Source organism: Ursus arctos, unplaced genomic scaffold, assembly GCF_023065955.2.
Source record: "Ursus arctos isolate Adak ecotype North America unplaced genomic scaffold, UrsArc2.0 scaffold_6, whole genome shotgun sequence".
Lineage (NCBI taxonomy): Eukaryota > Metazoa > Chordata > Mammalia > Carnivora > Ursidae > Ursus > Ursus arctos.
Window position 1 is genome coordinate 57,359,524 of NW_026623078.1, and position 23,670 is coordinate 57,383,193.

At 36.4% G+C, this 23,670-nt stretch overlaps 1 protein-coding gene across 3 annotated transcripts in view; it reads right to left on the reverse strand.

The window, feature by feature from the left end:
- Positions 1 to 8,169: 8,169 nt before the first annotated feature.
- Positions 8,170 to 23,670, reverse strand: part of ANGPT1 (angiopoietin 1) — a 245,836-nt gene continuing 230,335 nt past the window's right edge. For all 3 annotated transcript variants that reach the window (XM_026495570.4, XM_026495569.4, XM_044382643.3), the window contains exons 8-9: positions 22,319 to 22,449; positions 8,170 to 10,518 (exon numbers count right to left, since the gene is read on the reverse strand). In XM_026495570.4, the coding sequence (XP_026351355.1) occupies positions 10,358 to 10,518; positions 22,319 to 22,449 (292 nt within the window). In that variant the 3' untranslated portion in view covers positions 8,170 to 10,357. The remainder of the gene's footprint in view (positions 10,519 to 22,318; positions 22,450 to 23,670) is intronic.

Consider the following 23,670-nt stretch of genomic DNA (forward strand, 5'->3'; position numbering starts at 1 on the left):
CTGTTGAAGATTATTTCTTGAGTTATTAATTATATATGACAATGTTTCACTGCACATGCACCATTTCCAAAACCCTAGATCTTTTTTCTGATAAACAGAGTATTATTATACTCTTGGTTTATCGTAAATGGTAGGAAGAATTCTGTGGTGGCCCCCAAGATTCCCTACTTCCTGTTGTACTTACTCTACATAATCCCCCAGACTGCGAATGTGATGGATTTCACTCCTGTTTCTGACATCTAGACCCAGATTTAAAGCACTCATGGGATTAGGTCAAGCCCATATAGACAATCTGCCTGGAGAACAGCCAGGAGCGGAGTATGGCCCGCAGCTCACATCCAGCAAAGAAAAGGAACTTCGGTTCTACAATCTTGAGAACTTAATTCTGCCAATACTGAACTTGGAAGGGGATTCCCTGTTCCAGATGAGAAAGCAGCCGGCTGAAGCCTTGAGTTTGGCCTTATAAGACTAAGCAGAAAGCTCAGTGCAATAATGCAGAAGGACATAACAGTTCGAAATAAATATTTTGATAAAATGTTTCTTGTGGTAAATAAGTAAGGTTTTTACGTTAGAAAACAATACAACATACTGAAATATTTTAAGCCAAAGACATGTTTCCCACTGAAAGCGTATTGCTGAAAACCAGCTTGAGTTTGCATTTAATCACTTTTGAGAACACGAAAGGCTGAGTTACATGGTTTATAGGACTAAGAATGTTGTGGGTCTATGTAACTGGGAAAGAATAAGGGTGGAGCAGCAGAGAGCTGGCAGGGATAGGGGGATGGAGCACTGAGAGGCACGCTGAAATGGAAGAGTAGAGGAATAGGGTAGAAGTAGGCCACTGGTTTGGATCTGGGCCAATCAACCACCACATATAGAGTGCATTTAAGTTGAGGGCACACTGAAGAAATCTGGTGACCCCTTTAATCGGAAATATTCAAAGATTACAGTAGTGGAAGCATCCTCTCATGAGGAAGAGCAGTAATACTGGCTATTCCAATTCATTTCACTTCACGTTCACCTCCCCCTTAGACAACTTCCCAGTCCCTATGGCCAACCCAAAATAGCCCCAGAGATGAGTCTTTTTTACGAATCTAACACAGAGTGGGCAGACATCCTTCTCTCAGTTATCTACAGTATGTTTGATTCTAGCCTGGCACATCTAACAAAACCTCACAAAGAGAAGCAAATGATAACAGAAATAAAATGTAAGTCATAGCTGGTAATGAGGCGAGAGACCACCAGCTCCACCCGTCCTCATAGAGACTCCTCTGTGATTGTTCTTCTTCAACTGGACTTGACCTTATTGGAGGCATCTGTTTCTCAAGAACGTACCTTGACAGAGGTAGACTTATCTTGGATTCCGCCAGAAGTAGAGCATGAGAAAAGGGTGGAAGGGCCAGCCATTTACTTGGGAGGGGATTCCAGGAAACACTGGTAAAGGATTAGAGATAAGATGTGTAAGAGAATAAGGCAATAAATAGTAGGCTATTAAGGTAGTTGCCACTGTGAGCAATTGGAGCTCATTTCTGCCGGGGAATCTGAGCGACAGTGTAGAATACACATCAGAGTCACCTCAGTCAAGGTGGAAAGAAGCTGAGGTACTTACCTCCAAGTGTCTGTCATCTGTTGAAGACTGTTTCTTGCGACATTAACTATCCAGTACTTCCAACTCGCCCTGTCCAGGTGCTGAGCGTGCTCTCCTGGCCAGAAAACAAACAAACAAAACATCTCTTGCTGGAGGATCACAGGTTTTCACAGTAAACACCCCTTCCTTTGTTGAGGTAAATGCTGAGTGGGACCCATAGTGTCTGCTCTGACACTTCTCAGAATCTTAAGGCTCGGAGACAGTCAATTAACAAACTTCTACTGATCCCTGTCTACACACCACCGATCTCTCCAAGTGGCTCATTCCCACTCTTAACCTATGGTCTCACAAAAGCAATGCACTGGAACCTAACAATCCAGGAGAGACCACAGTGGAGGCTTTGTCCTTTCTTCCCTCCTCCCTCTCTGAGCGCTAGAGTCACTATTAGTCATGAGTTTGGACATAGGCAGTTCAAAGATTATCAAACGGTTTGTAATGCTAGGATCCAGTGCTTGTTTCTGGTTTTTCCTTAAACTTTAAACAAAATAGCTTTAATTTTGAAGAAACGTAATCCACATGATTCTCATTTGTATATAAATAATCTGATGTTCTTTTTACATGAGCTCTTTGATGCTTGGGAAGAAAATGTGTCTTCCTAATCTTGTTGAAAGCAGAAAAGCATTTATCTTAAATTATAAACTCTGGGGGAAAAAATGCTTTGGTAGATCACTTTGAGTTCCTACTGTTTTCATTCATGTGTTATGTGTCCATCCACCCATCCACCCACCCAATGAGCAAACCTTTACTTACCACGTAAACCGTTTTAATATTATGATGGGTCCTGGAAACACAAAATAAAATAAGACACAGAACAAGAACTCAAGGAGTTTATAGTTTGGAACAGGAAGACAGTGTTAATAACTTGCCCCTTAATTGAGATCCAAGGAATATTCTAGGCACAATGTTAGGTTCTAGTAACATAAAACTAATTAAGTTTGATACCTGACCCCAAATGCTCAAGATCTGGAGCAGGAACATGTATGTTAACAGTTGACTAGAACACAAGTCAAACTGTAAAAATCTTGTAACATAAGTAGAAGTAAAATGCTGTGGCAGCAGAGAGGAAGAGCAAGTAATTGAGTTTAGGGGAATTTGGGTGGACTTCAAAGAGGAGGCAATTTTTCCTGGGTGTAAACACTCAGAGGCACAAATGGTATAGGCTGAACTGGGCCCTAGATGGTGTGAAGGGACCTCGGTGTGGCAGTGTGAAGCTGGTAAGCTAAGTGGTGCTATTCATTTCACCATTTTCATACACGTAGACATTGCTGGAAAAAGTGGATTAGTCTCTTCACATGTATGATTTCCAATCTCAATTAAATTTTTATTTTTTATTATTTTTTTAGAAGTTTTTTAAAAAAATTATTTAATTGTCAGAGAGAGAGAAAGAGAGCACAAGCAGGGGGAGTGGTGGGCAGAGGAAGAAGTAGGCTCCCCACTGAGCAAGGAGCCTGATGCAGGACTTGATCCCAGGACCCTGGGATCATGACTTGAGCCAAAGGCAGACAGTTAACTGACTGAGCCACCCAGGTGTCCAGGTGTCCCTCAATTAAATTTTTAATAGCACTTGGTGAAGTTGTAACTCCCCTGGACAGTTAGTTCTCCCATTACATTAAGTGGTTTTTCCAAAGCTATTTTCAAACACTATTTAATTGAGCTGCCTATACTCTCATAAAGCTTCCTTTTCTTCCACTTGCACTATAAAAGAGGACATTAGGTCGCTGTTCCTCTGATGGCATTCTATTCCCTCCTAGTTTCTTCTCTTGGAAGAAGGGTTGTTTCTCCTCCTATTCAAACTTAGCTTCCTCTCACCCCCCTCTATTCTTAACTCCAGGTCCTCTTCTACCTCAAAGTACTTGCTCCATCAAGGACTTCTCTGTTCCTCCTTTCAAGTTCAGATCTTTTTCCTTAGCCTGAAAATTCATTCACACATTTCTCATCCTAAAAAAATCCTTTTGTCCTTATTCCTCTAGTTTCCTCCCTACCTCCTTCCAGTCTCATGCATTTCCTTGAAAGTATTTTATAAACCAAAGCTTCTCAAACATTAAGGTCTGTAAATCAATTGAGGATCTCATTAAAATGAAGGTTCTAATTCTGTAGTCTGGAATGAGGCCCGAGATCCTGTACCTATAACCAGTCCCCAGCCTATCACGCTGTTCTAGAGGTCATTCTAGAACAATTCTCCTCATGTCCTTGTCTCCCATTAATTCAGAACCCCCTTACCAACTGGATTCTAACCCCTCTGCCTCTAAGGCCCCCTCATAAAAAATCAACAATTCACCCTGGAATGCTAATCCCAATGGACCCATTGCAATCATAGTACCTCCCACCTTCTGTAGGGAGTTAGGTATCCCTGATTATTAATGCGATCTACTATGATGTCATTCCCTCTTCATTTTCCTGTTGTCTGACTAGCCACAATTTCTCATCTTCTTTTTGAGTTCTCCCTGTTTACCTGTTTTTTAAAAATGTTTATGTTTCATCTAGTTTCTATTTTATTATATTCTCTCTTGCAATAATCTCATCTAGTAATTTTTCATTTCTTCTTGGATACTAGAGAATCCAAAATCTTCCCCTTTAGTCCTGCTTGAGCTCAGACTCATATATCCAATTGCCAAACTTGAATCACTAGCATCTCAAATTCAACATGTAAGAGCTAACTCATTAGCTACTCTCCAAAGTCTGCGCTGCTTATTTTGGACATCTGTGTCCCCTTCTATTGAATCAACCAGGACAAAAATCTGAAATGATCTTCATCTCTTCCCTGCCTTCCATCTAATCATTAAAGTCTTTGCATTTTTTTCCCCCTTAGTGTCTCTCAAAATCCAGGCTCTCCAGTCCATTCCTACTGTCACTGCTGTATAGATCAGCTCCTCATCCTAACAGGCTTATACAATAGCATCTTCACTGATCCAAACTTCTCCAGTCTTACTCCCTTCCAATTAATCTACTAATTACAACAGGTATAGTCTTCCTAAAGTCTGTAAAACCCATCGCTGTCTCCCTTTAACAAGAAGATAAAGCCTAAGCTTAAGAACATGACTTAAAGTTCTTCGTTATCTGGCCCTATCTCCAGCCTCATCTCCTGCTACCCCTCCCTCAAAGAAACTTTATGGTCCATTCATAGTGGACCATTTGGAGTTCCCCATAACTCCATGCTTTCTGACATCTTTATGCCTTTGTGGTTCCTTTGTCTCTCTGTAAACTCCCAATAAACTTTTAAAATAAAGCTCAGATGCCATCTTTTGTGAAATCAATTATGTAAATTGAGAGAGGCTTATGTGCTTCTTTAGTTTAAAAAATGCATATCTAAAATCTATTATTGAGTAGTTACTCATTTGTGTATTTACACATTATTATGAGTAGCTATACACAGCACAACCTTTAGCAGACTTAATCACTTGTCTCAGTATTCCTTTTGTAGCTTAATTCTATTAATTAAAATTTTCTGCCTAATGCTTCATCTGGATGGTAGTAATTGCTCAATATGTTTGTTAAATATAATTCCCATTCTGCCATTAAAATTATAAAATAATTTCCCAAAGGAAGAGTTAATGTAACGATAATTCAGCATCTCATTATGACTATTATGGCTGTACCTTTCTCCTAATGGCAATAGTTAAGTTCACTTAGAACCTTAATGATTTTCTTCTCTAATCTCTTACATCACCGTTTCGATGTTTACACATTGTATTAAAGTGCACACAAATGAACATTCCCTGCTTATAATATTTTCTTTTAAATCCATTTCTAACTTACAATGTTTTAGTATTTCACCTCCCATTCCTTTTAGTTGGTTCTGGTTCCTTACAGCATATCTAGGAAGCAGATGTATATTTCTTTAAAAAAGTTACATAAGAAGAATTTAGGTAGGGTAGTTACAGTTCTGTGGCAGAACTAGCTGACAGTGGTACCTTCCATGTTCCTACCATCAGAAGATGCACATCGACTTCCCATGAAGGCCAAGATAGAGTGGATGGATGGGCAGGAGGCAGATTAGTCTTTATAGCGGATGAAGTAGGAGCTTGCCTATAAAAGATGATATCAGGAGTCATTCTCCTTTCCACAAAAACAAGATAAAGTAAAATATTCTTTCACATTTCTCATCAAAATGAGAGTTAACATGTCAGAGTTTGAGATTATTTTTCTTGGGGTAAGAGGTAAAGCCCTGGGAGTTATTAAGCCTTAACCATTATCTGCCATTTGGGATGAGTCTATTAGTTTCTTTCCTGAAAGAATGCAAGAGATGTGATGACTTGTTTAATGTTCAGTATTTCCCAGGAATCCTTTCATTATGTTCACTTTTATTTTAATGTTTAATTTTAATTTTAACCTCAATGGCTGATATAAGGTAAGTAATCAATAAAGTAATGATCAGAAGAATTCATGAGAAAATATTGACTTTGATTTAGAGTAGACTACCCTTATGAAAAGAGCAAAATCAACTAGAAAAAAGACTTCAGTTGAACCTTAAATCCCAAAGCTCAAGTACTTACATCTAAATTCAAAATTATCTTATGTTAAAATAACAATAATAAATGTGTAATAAAAATGAGTAATTAGTATTCAATAATACATTTCATTTATATACATAATTATAGAGTTAAAAGAAGCATACAGACCTCCGTCAATCTACACATTATATATGCTCCTGCAAAGTTGGTAATGAAATAAATTTCGAGCTGAATAAAATGATAAATTATAAATTTAGGCATCTTTTTTTTTCTGGACAAAAATGAGCTAAGTTTAGTCTGAAAATAAATGGTTTAAGATAGTGGTCAAATCAATGGGTGTTGGATTTTGTATAGATAGAAGGGGTTTCTTAATCTTGTAGAGCAATTCAATTTCACTCAACAAATGACATGGGTCTACTAGGTACCGTGGGGAATTAAAAAAATGAGCAAGAGACAGCTTCTTATAAAACAGTGGAGAATATAAAACAAAGCTCAAACAAAATTAAGAGCTTTGTTAGTGGAGAGAGGGTGACAATTAATAGAAGACAGCGTGAAGCAGCTGATATTCGGATGCACCATAGAGAACTGTTAGAACTTTGCCCATCTGAAAGAAGAGAACATCATATTTGGGAGTGTTTCTGAAACCTTAGAATTCATAAGAATCTCATGTGTGTGTTGATTGGGGGTTGCTGTATCATTCTGTCGGTCAGCCATTGCTGCAATAATGATGTTTAACAAAACACATCAAGACGTAGTGGCTTAAAACAACCACCTCTTCTTACTGACTCTCATGATTATGCTGGGCAGTTCTGCTGATCTGAGCCAGGCTCAGTGATCTCAGCTGAGATCACTCATGTATTTGGGGTCATCTGCTGGGTTAGTTGGGGGCTGGTTGGACTAGGGTGGTCTCAGCTGGTAAACTCAGTCTTGTTTCCTGTGATCCCCAATCCTCCCTTAGGCTACCCTGGGCTTTTTCTCCAGGCAGAGGTAGGGTGAAGCCGAATGGCTCTTCAGATCTAGGCTCAGGAGTGATACACAGGCCTTCTGCATTCTCTGGGCTAGAGCAGGTTTCAAGCCAGCCATTCAGGAAACAAGGAAACGGGAATCCACCTTTCTATGGGATGAACTGCAAAGTCACAATTTAAGGGCATGAGTAGAGAAAAGGGAAGAAGAGGGGTGATATTTGTAATTAGTCTACCACAGAGCCTTCTTCATTTTGACTGAAATATGGAATAGGTGGAATGAAGCTATCTGGTGATGCAGGCTGGGCTTAACCTGACATGTTTACTTCAAATTTAGGCAGTAGTGAGGAAACACTGAAGGGTTTTGAGCAGGGAAGAAACGTGTTTAGAAGTCTGACTTTAACAATAAGCTTGTGTGATTACGGGTCAATATAAGCAAAAAACAGGAGAAAGGATATCTTCTTTAATCATATAGGTGGAAGTAAGAAACTTCCTTAATAAAGACTGAACTGATAAAACCAGATAGGATAACAGGCTTGATGGGCTGGTAGCATCTCCTTTATACTCCTTTCCTTTTATACCAATCTCAAATACTCAACACACCCTCTCATTCCAATTCAGAGTGCCCAGAAATTATTGTCAATTGTCATATGATAACATGGCATTTAATAACTGGCGGGACATACAATGATACAGTAGAGATGTGGGACCAAGACCTACTGCTCTGATCTACCATTTTAATTGAGCTAAGCTTTCTCATCACATCCCAGACTGGAAGTTTTTCAAAAATTGAGGCTTTAGTTCATTTAGTAGTTCCCCCCCCCCCGATTATTCCATACTTTTATAGATATATCTAATTTTAAAATTTGTAAAACATTTATTTAAAATGAGATGAGGTTGCACGAATACATTATTTTTAATATTACTTAAATCAAATAAAGCTGTGACTGATGTGAAGAAACTGGCATAGAAACCACATGAATTTTATTGAGATAAAAATTTTAAGATGAAATCCTAATACCTAATTATCTTATCCTGAAATAATTAAATGTAAAAACTACACATTTTAAAGAGTCACACACATGTAGGCATTACACAATGCACATAATGAAGTCATAAAACATTTTATACTGCTTTATTATAAATAATTGGAAACAATATTTCATTTTTCAAATCCAGATAACAAAATAGTAGATATCATGCTTTTTTTTTCATTATTTCATTTTATTTTTGTAATATGAATTGGGAAATAGTATTTCTTATCAAAAGACTGGTAACAAAAATCTGTAGGAACACAAAAGAACAAAACACTCTCTTTCATTCACTTAAAGGAAAACAATCAAGAAGGTTTTTAGAGGGAGAGGCTAAACAGTGCTATGAAGGAGTCACCAAGAATAGAAAGACTGTGTAATATCAGCAAATATCACTTGTAAGGCAAAATGGGGTTGTATACAAATCCATAAACATAAAGACTTGGAGATAAATTTTAACAACATTTTCTTAAAAATGGAATAGCTTTATTCTCTCAAATGGAGGAAATCTGTATCGTTGTTTTGAAAAAACTTATTTTTCTAAGAAAGGACAGCCAATATATATTTTAGTTTTCAAATAGTAACTCACATTTTGATAAAAACGCTTCACTACTGTAACGTTGCACACAAAGAGGCAGAAAGCACTTTTTGGTAAAATACTGCAGCAACTTCAAATTGCCACAGAAACCTGTGCCCCCAAATTCACTTAAAATAGATTATCCCATAGGAATATTTTCATTAAGAGAATTATAGTCGCTAGCAGTTGGAACTTTATAGATGACTATGATTAATTTTCTCTTTTTGTGTATTTTCCTTATGTTTAATACGGAGTTTTGACAATTTTCTCCACTAAATAATTTTTTAAAAATCAGAAATTGCTTATGAAAACAGAGCCTGAGAGAGAAAAATGTGAAGAAACAAGGTATTTCATAAAACAGTGTAGTAGATTTCTCTGAAAACTTGTGTTATTTGTGTCAATGAAGGACAATGTTGCATATTTCAGATTAAACAGCTATTAGGTTTACCATGGCTATAAACATGCTATGTACAATGATATTTATAATTCTTCTTTTATTTTTCATAGACTTCAAAGTGTATCTCTCACAGAAACTGGAACAGGATGAATCTGGAAAGCATGTTTCCGTTAACTAGCAAAAATTAAATTAGCACGCAATAACAGAATGAAGAATTGAAATCACGATTTTAAAAGTAATGAAGTTACACTTAAGTGTACACAAGCAAGAAGATATTGTAAAATGAACTGTTCCAGCTTCCTTGGTTTTACTCCAACTTAATATACTTGAAAATACTGTTTTCATGTATAATATCAAAGGAAATATTAAATGCATGTATATTATTTTAAGAGCTTGATGGTATATTTCACATTCTTTAAACTTTACTCACGCTATAAATATATTTCTACATCAGTCAGTCGGTTTTGAAAGTAAATGAAAACTGTCACATGGGGGGGTAATTTTTTATCTCGTTATGTCCACACTTGATTATGTCCATTTTTTTCCTGAAAACTCTATGAAATCAAAGAGTAAATGGAGCGTGTTTCCACCTCACGCTATTATTCTTCATGTCCTACATTCACTATAGTTTACCAAAATGGAATTTACATTTGAAGATGGGTTAACTAAAATCAATTAGTAAGGATGATTTAGGAGTTAGGCTTCTGGAATCCATTAACACTTAACCAACTTCGAGGGTAATGCTTAATCTTCCTAAACTTTTATTAAAATTGTGCAACAGTATAAACTGATTTTTAGTAGATTTGCATAGAAATAACACCATTTCACTGGTGTGATACATCTTTTCCAAAGGATTACGGCAGGCCTCTTTGTATTCTTCATGTATATTCTTCTTTTTTTGTTGTTCATTTCCTTCTCCTCCTCCTACTTCTTCTCAGTTTTTATATGAAATAAACCATATTTATCATCTGGCTACCATAGTTCTAAAATGAGATCCAGTAGTAGTTTGAAGCACAGTGAACTGAACAGTTTCTTCCCTTTTTAAAATGTGACAGTGAGTGGCATTCTCCATAGTCAAGCCATATGAACATGGTTAACCTCATCAAGAGACTCTTGTGATCTCAAAAGGCTCCAAATCCACAGTCAAGAAGCTTGGTGACTTCACATAACTGCCACTTGTGGCTGGAAGGGAGACACTATCGTTTGCTTCAGAAGTTTTCAAGCAGTTTCTTATCTGGTAGCTTCTTCAGATTTCTTTGTTGCTTTTATTACTGCTTTTGACATTATGCTTTCAAAAGTCCAAAGGTCGAATCATCATCGTTGTAGAACGTAAGGAGTAACTGGGCCCTTTGAAGTAGTGCCACTTTATCCCGTTCAGTTTTCCATGGTTTTGTCCAGCAGTGTAAAACATTCCATTTAGATTGGAGGGGCCACAAGCATCAAACCACCAGCCTGAAAAATGAGTTAATAATGAAAGAGAAAAGGATAAAAAACAATTAAAAGTAAACTGAACATGTGGAAATTAATGGCACTAACCCAGGGGACTTTATACTTTCTATTTGCAAATAGGAGGCATTCAATAAAAAGCTTCTTGGTAGTGGAAATGCCTTAAGTGACATTCGATTTAGGCAATGTATGAACAGAGAGAAGAATGCTCTCATGGAAATCAAGTTTCAGTGTCACTCCATTGGGACTCATTTCCCATTGTAATGACGGAAAGCTTCTGGGACTCAGGATAAGGTCTAACTCAGATCTAGATTTATATGGAGGGCAAGCAAAATGCATATACCCTTGAACATCCCACCTTAAGCCTGCTATTAGGAATAGAACAATTATTAGTGAAGAAGTTCAGAAACTTAGACAACTGACATCTAAATAGAGTGAAAGAAATGTTTTCCATCTACTTCAAAATTTTGCCAAGAACTGGTCCACAGCTGCTTCTGAAATTAATTGGACACTGAGCAATGACTACGATGCACAAACTGAATTTGAATTACTGTGCTCTCCTTATACTGCATACCAGTATGGGAGGGGTTCATCAATAGTAGCCACAGAAGTTCCTATATAGCAGTATTTTTTTTCCTGTGACTGTTCATGTTCTTTTAAAACCTAGTAAAAAGAAAAAACTTGATGTGTAACATGGAGACCCTACACTTGCATAGCTCTCTGTAAGGATAACTTAGTACTTTATTTTTTTAATGAATTAAGTTTCTTAGATTTTTAGATAAAACATAGTACTTTTTCTCTGTCTCCTGAAGTAATACTACTGAAATCTTTAGGGAAACATTGATGCCAGAGACATTCTGGCATATTTTTATCTGGATACAGTTGACCTCACTTTGATTACAGAGTTATACCTAAGGGACTAATAGCTTAAGAAAGAGAAAGCTATACAACTGATGTTTAACTGTAACATGAGCATCATCTTACAGAAACTAGAAAAAGTTAAATGGAGAAAAGCTAGTTCTCACTTTTCAATTTTGGAAGATGAATATAGCAAGGTTGTGTTTATAAAGTCATACTAGAGGCACAGCAAGCTGTATTAATTACCAACTCATATTGGAGAACAATAAGGTATGCCTTGATGAATTTGGAAAAACTGTCTTCAATGCTGTTTTACCAACTGTATGCAAACAACATAGATGTTAATGCAGTCAAAACATGAGGGACAAGAAAGTTCTTGTTTGGTAAGGAAGGATGAACCATAAAATTCCACATTTTAAAAAAGATTTTATTTATTTATTTATTTATTTATTTATTTATTTATTTGAGAGTGAGAGAGATAGAGAGAGCACAAGCCTACAAGCCAGGGGAGAGGGATAGGGAGAAGCAGACTCCCTGCTGAGCCTGATGTGGGACTCTATCCCAGGACCCTGAGATCATGACCTGAGCTGAAGGCAGACGTTTAACCGACTGAGCCACCCAGGCACCCCTCCCCCTTTTTTTCTTAAGATTAATTCCTTTAAATTCTTCTTGATAAGTACAACTAGTAAAAATGTTATTTATATTACAAAAAGCATTCTGATATTAGGGAATTTATTTACCCTAAAGACTCTCAAAGGACAAAATGAAAACCCAACTTGATTGCTCCAGTATTTTAACTTTCTCCTCCTTTTCTCTGACCTGCTTAGGTACTCTTCCATCATGTTAATGAGCCTTTCATAGTCTTTCAAATATCCACCATGGTCTCTGAAGGAAATGCAGCTACTTTATCATCAGGAACGAGTACAAATCAAATCGTAGCATAATCCTCCAAGTTATACTAGGCATTCAAGGTAAAAGTGTGTGTTTTTGTTTGGTTTAGAGAAAGTCACGAGTTCTAGAAGACTGTAGGAAGGCAGAGATCTGCTGCCCACAGCAGCCTGACAATAAAGGGCACAAGATGAAGGATACATTCGTTGGGAAATTTTCAATGAGTTCAGCAAAGAGACAAGAAACAGTAGCGGTACATGAGAGAATCCAATAAATTGATCTTGGGTATTTTTTCTAATGAGTAAAGTGGGGTACTGTTTGTGGTATGGGGAAAGACATATTAGAGACACTGAAAGAAGACCATACGGCTGGGTGAGAGTTAACAAGAGAAATAGGAGCCTCAAGCTGACAAAGTCTGAAGATCAAATCACATAGTCTCTTGTTCATAATCCTAAGAACAATGTAAGGCATGGTCTATCTCCAGGCCCATCTCCTATACTTAGTGCTGCACCTAACAGAGTTTGCTTAACAAATGACTGTGGAGTGACTACAGGCTATTGACAGATTGACAGATTTTGACTGTTTGTCTGTGTGAAGTCTCAATGGTCTGAAGTAGTTCAATTTACTAAAAAGTTCTATTTGATAGACATCCCAATATATAACATCCATGCTTATTGTGTTCGTTCGTTCTTTCTTTCTTTCTTTCTTTCTTTCTTTCTTTCTTTCTTTCTTTCTTTCTTTCTTCATTCAGTATGTAATTATTGTGACTGTTGTTACATAATACTCGAGACAGACCTGGGCCCTCCCTTCATGGAACTTACTTTGAATGTGAGAGACAGACATAAAGTAAGCAAATAAGTAAAATACTTACAAATCATGATTAAAAAAAAGAAAGAAAAGAATCAAGTAGCTATGAAGGAGAATAACAGGGGACCTACTTGACTTTTCACACTCACAGAAGAAGCTGATATTCAATGAGTGCTGAAGGATGAGAGGGAGGCAGCTGTGTGAGGATGGGAAAGACTCTTTTAAGCATATATAGCACATGTCCGTGCCATGAGGAAGACAGCTTGACGTGCTTAGAAACTAAAAGAACATCAGTGTAGCTAGTACATCATGAACAAGGGGGAAACTCTCAGGAAATGAAGGTAAAGAAGCAGGCAGTCTTGGTGCAAAGTTGAACAATGTTCACAGAAAACTTTAGAGTTTATCCGGTCTACTTGTCCATCATCAGATGAACAAGCAAGACATTCTCTAGGACTAGGAACCAATATTTAACCAGAGCAACAAGGTCTATCAGGCTGAATATTAATCAAATATTCTTTAGAATCCTCATTCTATAACTACGGTCTGCCAAAGCCATCCTGAGCATATGTGGCAGCATAATGAAGGGGAGAAAAATCGATTAAGAGTCAATTCAACAAATATTAACCAACAGACAGACATAGAGGTTGGAGTTGAATAAAACAGAATTCCTGGCTCCAATTCCTCTCTCCTGTAGGAGAGAGAGACAATAAACTGTTTCAAAATGAGATGATGGTTGTGAAAAAGAGATGAACAAAACCTATGGAAACAGGCAGAAAGTCCTGTCAGTGGGTCCGCAAGGTTGACTTATTTACCACCTGAGCTGTGTTCTGAAGATTGATGTGAGTTCATTGAACAGAAAGAAATTCTGACACAGTATGTACTCCAAGAGAGTAGGAGAAAGTGTCTACCAGCAGCCTGCCTTGACTGGACTGCCACTGGGTAAGGGGTTGGAGAACATAGGGTTAGCAAAATAAACAGGAGGGAGAATACAGAGGTTTTTGTTTTATTTTTAGAAATTTTCATGGGCAATGGAGCCTGCAGTGCACCAGACAAGAAATTAGAAGACCTAGACTTTGATGCTGACTGCACCAATTAATAACCAAGACATCCTAAGCAGCAGCAATAATAATATTTTAATATTTGATATTTATAAAATAGTTAATATGCATCAGGAACTGTGCTACAATATTTATATGCTTTCTCTCATTTCTTCCCCCAAACAACCTTAGTTGATGTGGCAGGCACTGTAATAAAGACACTGTTGCTCAGAGAGTTAAGGAGATTTTCCAAGGTCACACATTCATTTGGTTCCTCAGTCCTAGGATGTGGTTTATAATGTTTGGTCAGCCATTTTCACAGCATGGTTATATGGATCAAATAAAATGACACACTCACTATTCAGACCAGTAAAATCCAAAACAAGTGCTTAGTGTAGGTTATCTAGGAAATAGGATGGCAGGTTTAGAGTGGGAACAACAAGGATTTGCTCTTGTGGGGGACACCATGAGGGTTTAATAATGAAGACCAGGACATCAGTGCGAATATATCTCCTTATTTGCTTGGTAGGGTTTATTACAGAAATATGACAATAATTTGGACCCCAATGAGTATATACAATGTTTTCAGTGTAAAGACAATGGCACTTAAGTACCTAATATGATTGGAACAACTGTTTTCAAAGATTAGTTTTGACATCATGTGGAAATCAAAGACCTTAATGTGTTTGACTGTTTTAAGACCAATGGGCAACACACATATGGACGATCACAGAACACCTGATGATAATAAAGATGATGAATAAAGACGGCACAACACAAAATGAAAGGGCAATTATTTCTCATGACAATTTGGTTGTAGTGTCCTTTATAAAATACTCTGAACTTCAAGGTAGCAAAAGTAGTTATTTGTGTGCAAGCAGGTATTCCGTTTCCTCTGACACATGCAGTAAAACAATAAAGGAATTTCCACTTTCTACTTTTCTTTGAAAAAAATAAATATGGCCAGCTCTTTTAAACATAAATCCTGAAAAGATGAGGTTTTAAAGCATATTTATAGAAAGCAGGCTAAAGTATAGCAGGGTCCTGGTTACTTATATGAACTCCTTGGCATTCATAGATAATCCTATGTGCTCATGGGTCATCAGTACATAAATGAATTTGCATGCAATGGAGGTGTTCGTGAACACACAGAGAGTATGCCTGGGGTTGCAGTTTCTCTCTGATAAGATACCAAATAGCTGAAGATATTATACGTCCTCTACAATCTTGGAGAAATACTGACTTCATACATTGTTCTGTATGTGCCTACGAATAACAAATAAGCTACGTGCTAATCTAGGAAAGGCACTTTAACGGTAAAAGAACTCAGTGATGCAAACAAAGGATGGAAGAAACCAGCAGCTTTCATCTGCCGTTCAGACAACTGATAAAATGTCTCAAATGTTTTAAGATTGGCAACTGCTGAGATGTATGTTGCCAAGCATTTTTCTTCATAACCTGTAACCTCATGTATATTTTAATAAGAAGTCTGAGATGCATGTTTCTAATTCATTTACACTTAACTCATTAAAATTTAGTTTTGTACTAACTATCTCGGGCTATCCAGGCCTTTAAAAGTCATTCCAGTCTTTTATCTCTGAAGCAGAAAACTCACATTTTATCACCAATAAATAAAACTTTGCCCAGAAAGTAGGAATTTGATTCTAAACTTTGTACTCAGGAAGTTCAAATTTATTTGAAAATCAGGAAACCTAACTCTCAAATTCTTCTGATCCTAAACAAAATGTCCTTCAACACTTCCTTACTAAGGTAAAAAGTACAGCAAAATGAAAAGATGTATCTGTTTTTAAGGATTTCTTTCATTTTCTAAGGCATGGAATCTAATTAGCAATGTGCAAAACAACTTGCACAGAAAATAAGATTTGCCTCTTTTCTTGCTAAGAATGAGGCTGAACAAAACTGACTGGTGTCACTGTTATCAGTGGGATCATTATGAAAAATAACCTCCCAAGTTCACATGTACAAAGTTGGCCAAATCCATAGCTAGCCTCAAGGAGCAGCTGCAAGGGTCTCCTGTGCATGCGGGAGGCATAAGACCTTTCTTAGAGGTCTGCACTCCCTCTGTCATCTCATACTATATCCCCTTCAGGCCAAGGACTTGGCTTTTTTTCCTTTCTCTTCTCTTTGTTCCAAAGATGAAAAAGTTGTTGATACTGGCCAGGAATCTTGAATTCACTGAAAACCTTTAGGTATTCTCTTACTGTCTCTTCCCTCCCTTGCACTGCATTTCACTTTGAACGTTTAAGTGAGGAAATCCTTGCAAACGTGTGCTGCAAACAGTAAAACAGAGCTCACTCTTGTCTTTGAATGCCATTCATTTTAACAGAGGCAGTAGAAGGAGTGGATAAAGCAACGGCTTCTCTGGAGGTCGTGTGCAAATTTTACCTGATGCTAATTCCGTGACCTTTGGCCAATTATCTAACTTTTCTGTATCTCCGTTCTTGCCAACAGCATTATTGTGGTGCCGAGTTCAAAGGGTCTTTAGAAGTAAGTTATTAAATATAAATCATTTAGGATAATGCAAAAATGCCTGTTCTTATGACTGCAATAAATATTTGCTATAATATTATTAAAGTAAAATACCACACAATCAAGTGTTTGATTACTTCTCAGCCATTGTCAATTATTAACCTTTGGGGGCAGCCTTGTGCTATATGCCTATCGATTCTGGTTCACTTTTTTTTCCAAATTTACCTTTTGAAAGACATTTTCTGATATTCTTTGCTCTTTTGCTAGTAAGTGAAAATGTTCTTCAGAAAATAGGAATATAATCCTAAACTTCGTACTTAGCATATTCATATTTATTTGGAAGTCAGGAACCTAATGGTCAAATTTTTCCAGTTCTGGAGTTAAGCCTTCTGGGGTTTAGTTATTCTGAAAATATTGTCCCAATCCTCATATTCATCATATTGTTTCATGTGTGTGCCTGCAAATATATATAAGTATACATATGTTTTGTATATATAAGTATACATATATATTTATGTATTTTCAATCTAAGTTCACACAACAGTCACATTCAGACTCACACTGATTTATTTTTATATCTTCTCACTGGTATCTTCTGTGATTTGGCAATGCCCTTTCAGGGTTTGTGATAAAATATTCATTCATGCAACCAGTATTTATTGAGCACATTCTATGTGCACCTCAGTGAACCGTGCCTGGGCACTGAAGATATAGGAGGAGAGGGCGCAAAATCCCTGTAACATACATTTTTGAGGCATAGGCTTATGGATTACGTACTAAAAGAAATTGCTTTGAAATAAAGTAATGCAATGTATATTTCTGCGCTCAACCTTAAATTATCCATATGGATCTTTTCTCTCAACATTTTTGCCTTAAAACCTAGGGAATGTGAGTTATCTGACAATGCTTAGTATGTCCTCCCTGGATTATTAAAAACTCTAAGATGATCATATTTTCCCAAAGATCCTGTCACTCAGCATCATTCACTAGTTGGAGAAGCTGCTAATTTCTTTCATTTTCTTTGTCTTCTTCAAGATTATATAGCAGGCCACATCAACCCTCTTCTGCAAGCATTTATCAACTCTCTGCTGTTAGCATCTGGTAGGTTGTAGGGTGTACTAAGAAATTTATGTGTATGGCTTTATCCTGTCTTTTAGGGCTGAACTGAGAAATATCCTTTGTTAGCTTTAGCAAAGTCTTGTCTGTCGGCTGACATAGTTTATGCGTGGGAAAAGAGATCGCTGTTTCTACCACAACAGATTCTTTCTGCAGAAGGTTAGGTCACATTTGTACATAGCTTTTATATTATACACTAAATGTGGAAATTGTGTTGAAAGAAAAGTAAGGTAAGGAAAGGAATGTAAAATGATACCATGTTTTGTTTTGTTTCGTCAGCAACCTGTAGTAACTGTAGTCTCTAACAGACTTTTAGAAATACTTATTTGAAGAATGTTAATTTAGTAGCAAAGACCACGTTTTTTTCTTTGAATGTAACATTCGCTTTGAATGTGACAATCTAAAAGTCATTCATTGTCAGTATTCTGGAGTCAGAGGTTTTTTTCGCATATTTGTTTTTATGGACAATAAATCCATATTAACAAGAACATGCATTGAATGAGACTACATTCTCATTTTGTTAATGTTAAATAGTAGATAAATGTTTTATGTTTAAAATAAACCGATTCCTTTCTTTGGGCTCAGGAGGGCACTATCAGAATGTCCTACAGGATTAAAAATATTTCCTATAATCATCTCTTAACTTTGTCCCTCCCACTACTGAAGTATACAGATTTTTCATAATATCCTTCATATAGGGGGAAAACCTAAGGAGAAAACTTACAAATTTTCCTAAGGTCAATGGCATCACAGAGCAAAGACATTTCTGGCTTACAGATCTGTGCTGACAAATCACCTCTATTGAACGATTAATTAAAGGGCAGCTGCATAGAAGATGTATGTGGCAATTTTGACCTTGAAATATATGCTTTGGTCTCAGAAGAAATATGTAAAAAAACATGAAAATTATTCAATATTGAAATTGGATGGAAAAATTGCTGGCTTTCTGGTAAGGTAGAAATAAGTATATATACTTCCAGGAAAGGAAGTAGAAAACATTGTTGTATGTATTTCTATTGATGCAAATGTGCTTCTCAGCCCCCTATACCTCCTCTCCACTCTACAATGTACTATAAATTACAACCCATGCACTGAAAGATATTACGTGTTTAGCCACAGTTAAGTACACAGAAAACAGTCACAGAACCAGAAGAAAATGTGAGAGACATTCTTATCTAGACCCACAAATGCGGGAACATGCATAAGTAAGCTCTTTTAGATAAAATAGCTTTATACTCTCTCCTTGAAGATATCCACAACTACAAATGCACAATCCTCCCTGGCAGCAGTTGATCCCCGGAGACGCCTTCTAAAGTCACTTCCCCATCCTGCAATAGCTACTGTTGTATTTTGTCTTTAAAACTGGTTATGATATGAAATTGTGTTATTTATTGTTTACTCTTTTGCTGATGGTCTCCCTCAGTAGATGCAAGTTCTATTCTGTCTTGCTCATTTCTCTAAGAATAGTTGATCCTTAATAGTTACTTATTAAAATTATGTTACATTGATAGAAGGAAGTTAAGAAATCAGGATATTAGGAAAGAAGAAAGAAAGATCAAAATAATATTTTGACCTTATGCTTAGCTGAAATACCTTCTGCTTTCAATTAAGCTCATCTCCTGTTATTCAGTCTTTGACAGATAAGGGTGGCAACAATACCACATTCTCCAACCAAAATCCCCCCCAAGTACTTGCACAAAACTATTTAGGACAGTTAGCGGGCAATCAATCTTACTTTACCCTTAATTTCTTGCAGAAGAAACAAAGGAAAAATATATAAATAAACAAGATAAAACTAAGCTTTAATTGATGAGGACAGAAAACTGTGAATTATTAGTTTCAAAGAGTATGAAATCTTACTGCTTGAAAGAAACTATTTTAAATAGGCAACGAGTTCAAATACAAATTTAAAAAAAAAGAAAGGAAAAATCATTAGATGAAGAAAATGGTTCTAAGGGAAAATATGACAGAATAAGTACTGGTGGTGGGGAGCAGCTAAGTAGGATATAAGTTCCAGGCAATACTCAAGTTACCTGGACTGTCACTGACATTCATCCTTATGTTCTCCAGTTCTTAACTATCTAAATTCCACATTTTAGTTTTGCAGGGTGAACAGAATTGCAAGGCCTGGATTCTTTCAAAAGGATATTTGATAGGGTAATGGCGTTTATTACAAAAACACATTGACTTCGACTATTTCAGCCCAAGCAATAAGTGGAAATTTTCTCTCCCCCACATATGTGTTTATTGGTAAGAAGCAGGTCCAAGAATGATTATGGATGAAAGAACATGACAAAGTTCAATCATTTGAAGCAGAAATAAAATCATAAATCTGAGCAATGAAGTTTTCTCATCAACAACCAAGAGGTGCATTCTCCTCTTTGCTTTGCTCTATATTTTCATTATTATGACAGAAATATGAACTTTTTGGAATGCTCTTCTAAAGCAACATTTGAAAGATTTTACTTCATGCATTGCATTTATTTGGTAGAAAAACTATTTGTAGAAATAGATGTGGACAAATTGAAGCATATTTCAATATTAAAATGAGCAGGAAACTAGACAAAGTCCTTATGTCTCTGTATAAACTTGCTGACAATTCCATTTATGGGATCAGGGAGGTAATGAGAAGAAAAAATTTCTTTCAGGAAAAAAAGTTTAAAAACTAACCTATGGGTACCATTTTTGGAAAACATTCTAAATTTGTGACAACTGTGTTGGGGGAGGGGATCATAAAATTACATATAGAGGACTTTTACCTATTTGATGAGGTTGAATGTGATGTCAAAATACCATTTTAAAGTATAGGGAGAAGGATATGAGAGGAGGAATCATAACAGATTGGCTTTGATAATACTAGGGCTGGTCTTATGTTGGAAAGATATTGATGTAAGTATGGCGGTCAATGGGATGTGATTTATGGTGGTAATAATGGAGGACATGAAGATGAGGATGAAGGTGGAAAGATTTCTTCAAAATCACCTCTCCAAATTCTTCCATGCTCTGTTAACTGATGAGAAAATGTCAACCTAATGATACATTTCATTGGCTTCAAAATTTGAAAGTGATTTCAAGGGTTATACGATGCTTATTCATTCATTCATGCACCATATTTTTAATTGAGTTCCTATTTACTGCATCTACTGACGTAGATGTTAAATACAAGATGGTGAGCATTAATTTGCTTTTATTTTCCTTATGCACAAAATGGAGATTAGAGTTTCTCCCCCTGCTTATCTCACAGAGCTGGTTTGGAGCTCAAGTAAGATAGTACAACCTATGCAATAACATATAAAAATACATAGTAATAATGGTAGTAATATCATATTTTGGGAAGGAAAACGCTTAATTTTGAGAGTTTTTTTTAAATTTGTTGCCATTAAAACATGCTCTGTTGTAGATTAATACAGAAGGAGAATCAGAATAGCTGATGGTGAGAGTGACTGCTATTCCATTAAGAGAGGGAAAGAACTCTGAAACTGTGACAGCAGAAACACTGGAAAGAAAGTTTCCTTTACAGTTTTGCTTGGTGCCAACCCCTTCCTTGCCAGTCTGTTACATACTTGAGCTACACTGCTTGCCGTTGGGTTTTAGCTTAGTGTTTCTCAAACCCCACTTAGTCATGTATCAACTTCACCGATTTTTTCCTATTATTCTTTTATAACTTTTATTAATATTTAATTAATATTTTTCTTTAAATCAATAATGTGTTATGTATCAAATATTGTGAATACTTTAAAAATGCAAAGATTATATAATTTCTTTAAAGAAGAAACCAGTACCACTTGCTATAATAAAAGGTAGATATAAAACCCAATAAAATTAAAATAAAATCACTTTATTTAATTCTAGGTAGGTTCCATTGTCTAACCAAGGCCCTGAGCCCGAGGCCAAAGGGTTTGCTCCTTTTTCGCTATGAAGGTTATTGAGTGATTATTGAGTAAGTGCTGAGGAAGTGCTACAGGTATGCTAGTACCAAACTGAGAATTTTTCTTTGACATAATCAGAAGGCTAGAAAGATATTAAAAAGTTCAAAAAGGATTAACTTTCTTACTCAGTGATACAATATTATTTAATAGTATTTCTTATACTAGCTCAGATGTCTTGCAGAGTCAATACCATATAATGCAAAGCCCTGGTGTAGCTGGTCTGAATTTTATGACTTTAGATCTAACTCTACCTCTTTATTCTTCTTCTTCCATTTCAACAGAATGTTCAAGGAACTGTACTACACAGTTGCAAAACACTTTGTAAGGAGGATTGTCCCCCCCACCCATGCTGAATTCCCAAACTGTTGTTCATTCCACTATGGGTATCGTTATGATTATTTAGAAGGCAGAAAACTGGCACTTTAAGAAGCTAAAGAATGTATTCAGAACCAAGCCTAGCAGGCCGCTTTTATAGACATTGGGGGAGGAGGCAAACTTATAAATATGCTAGCAACGCCTTGCACGAGAACACATGGTAGATTAGTGAGCAGAACAAAATGATCTCTAGGGACTTGCTCTTAAGTTTCCTGGCCAGAAGATCACAGTCCTTTCTCATAGATAAGAAACTTCAAGCCTCAAATCAATGAAACATAACTTAGAGAACGGCCCCATAGGACTTACCTCCTGTTAGCATGAGGGCACATTTGCACATACAGTTGTCATTATCTGCATCTTTAGTGCTGAAATCAGCACCATGTAAGATCAGGCTGCTCTGTTTTCCTGCTGTCCCAGTGTGACCCTTTAAATACAACCTGAAGTTTAAAAAAAAGGAAAAGATAAGCCATTCAACAGAATAACAGAACCCAGAAGACCAGTTTGTTGAATGTTTGCCTTTTTTATAATTTTCTCTCTTCTTTGCATTCAGCCCTCTAACAATCTACTGTAAGACCCAAGCTAGAGAAAGAAAGAAAGAAAGAAAGAAAGAAAGAAAGAAAGAAAGAAAGAAAGAAAGAAAGAAAGAAAAGGGGATCCTAAATCACAGCAGTAAAATTCTCTATGGCTTGTGTGCTTGGTGTTTGTTTCACAATGCATATTCAAACTCATATGGTTCTCTGATAGTGCATGATCCACAAAAGGAAAATGGGTTTATTTTATTACCACAAGTATTAATCTCCAAAAAAAATGCCTTGTAGAGTGTCATTACAGCATATAATTACATTAATATTGAATAGTGATGATGTGATAAACATTACTCTTAATAGCAATAGTAGTAATAATTCTCATTGCTTGAGGACTTGCTCTGTGCCAAACACTCTGCTAAATGCTTTCCAGTTATTATTTAATTTAATTTTATATTAAACTTGTGATCTAGGCATCAATATACCCATTTTGTTTGCTAAGATTTAGAGATCTTAGCAAATAAGCTGGAATTTGGCTGTGTTTGACTTTAAAATCCAAGTTCTTAACTGTTATGCATTCTCTGAACAAATGTTTGTTGAGCATATACTATAGAACAGAAACTGTTCTAAGTACTTAAGATATATCAGACAAAGGGCCATGCCCATAAGGGACTTACATTCTAGTAGTATCCTCAAAATCAAGTTCAAAATGCCAACTGTTTAACCTCAAATATGGCATTCTTCAAAGAACCTAATCTACCTTACTCTCTAGAAATATTTCTTATATAAGATTTACATTAACCTAGATCAGGGGCTCTCCAACAGTTACACATATAGAAAATCATCTGGTTATTTCTGGAAAAGGCCTTTTCACTAGGCCTAGGAATTTATATTCTCAATTAGTATCTCATTACTCTTTGCAGATTGAAGAATTCTGATCTAGAATTTAAAAACTAGTGGACAAATCACAATCAATGCCTAATGTACTTCCCTGATGTCTGGTCATTTTCTATTGATCCTATACTTTGTTTCCATATCCATCTGGGTACTTTGAACAAATGCAAACATGCTCAGGTCCTTCAGTGGTTCCTCGGGGGTCGGAATAACTAAACTCAGGTTGTCAGAAGTGTCAGT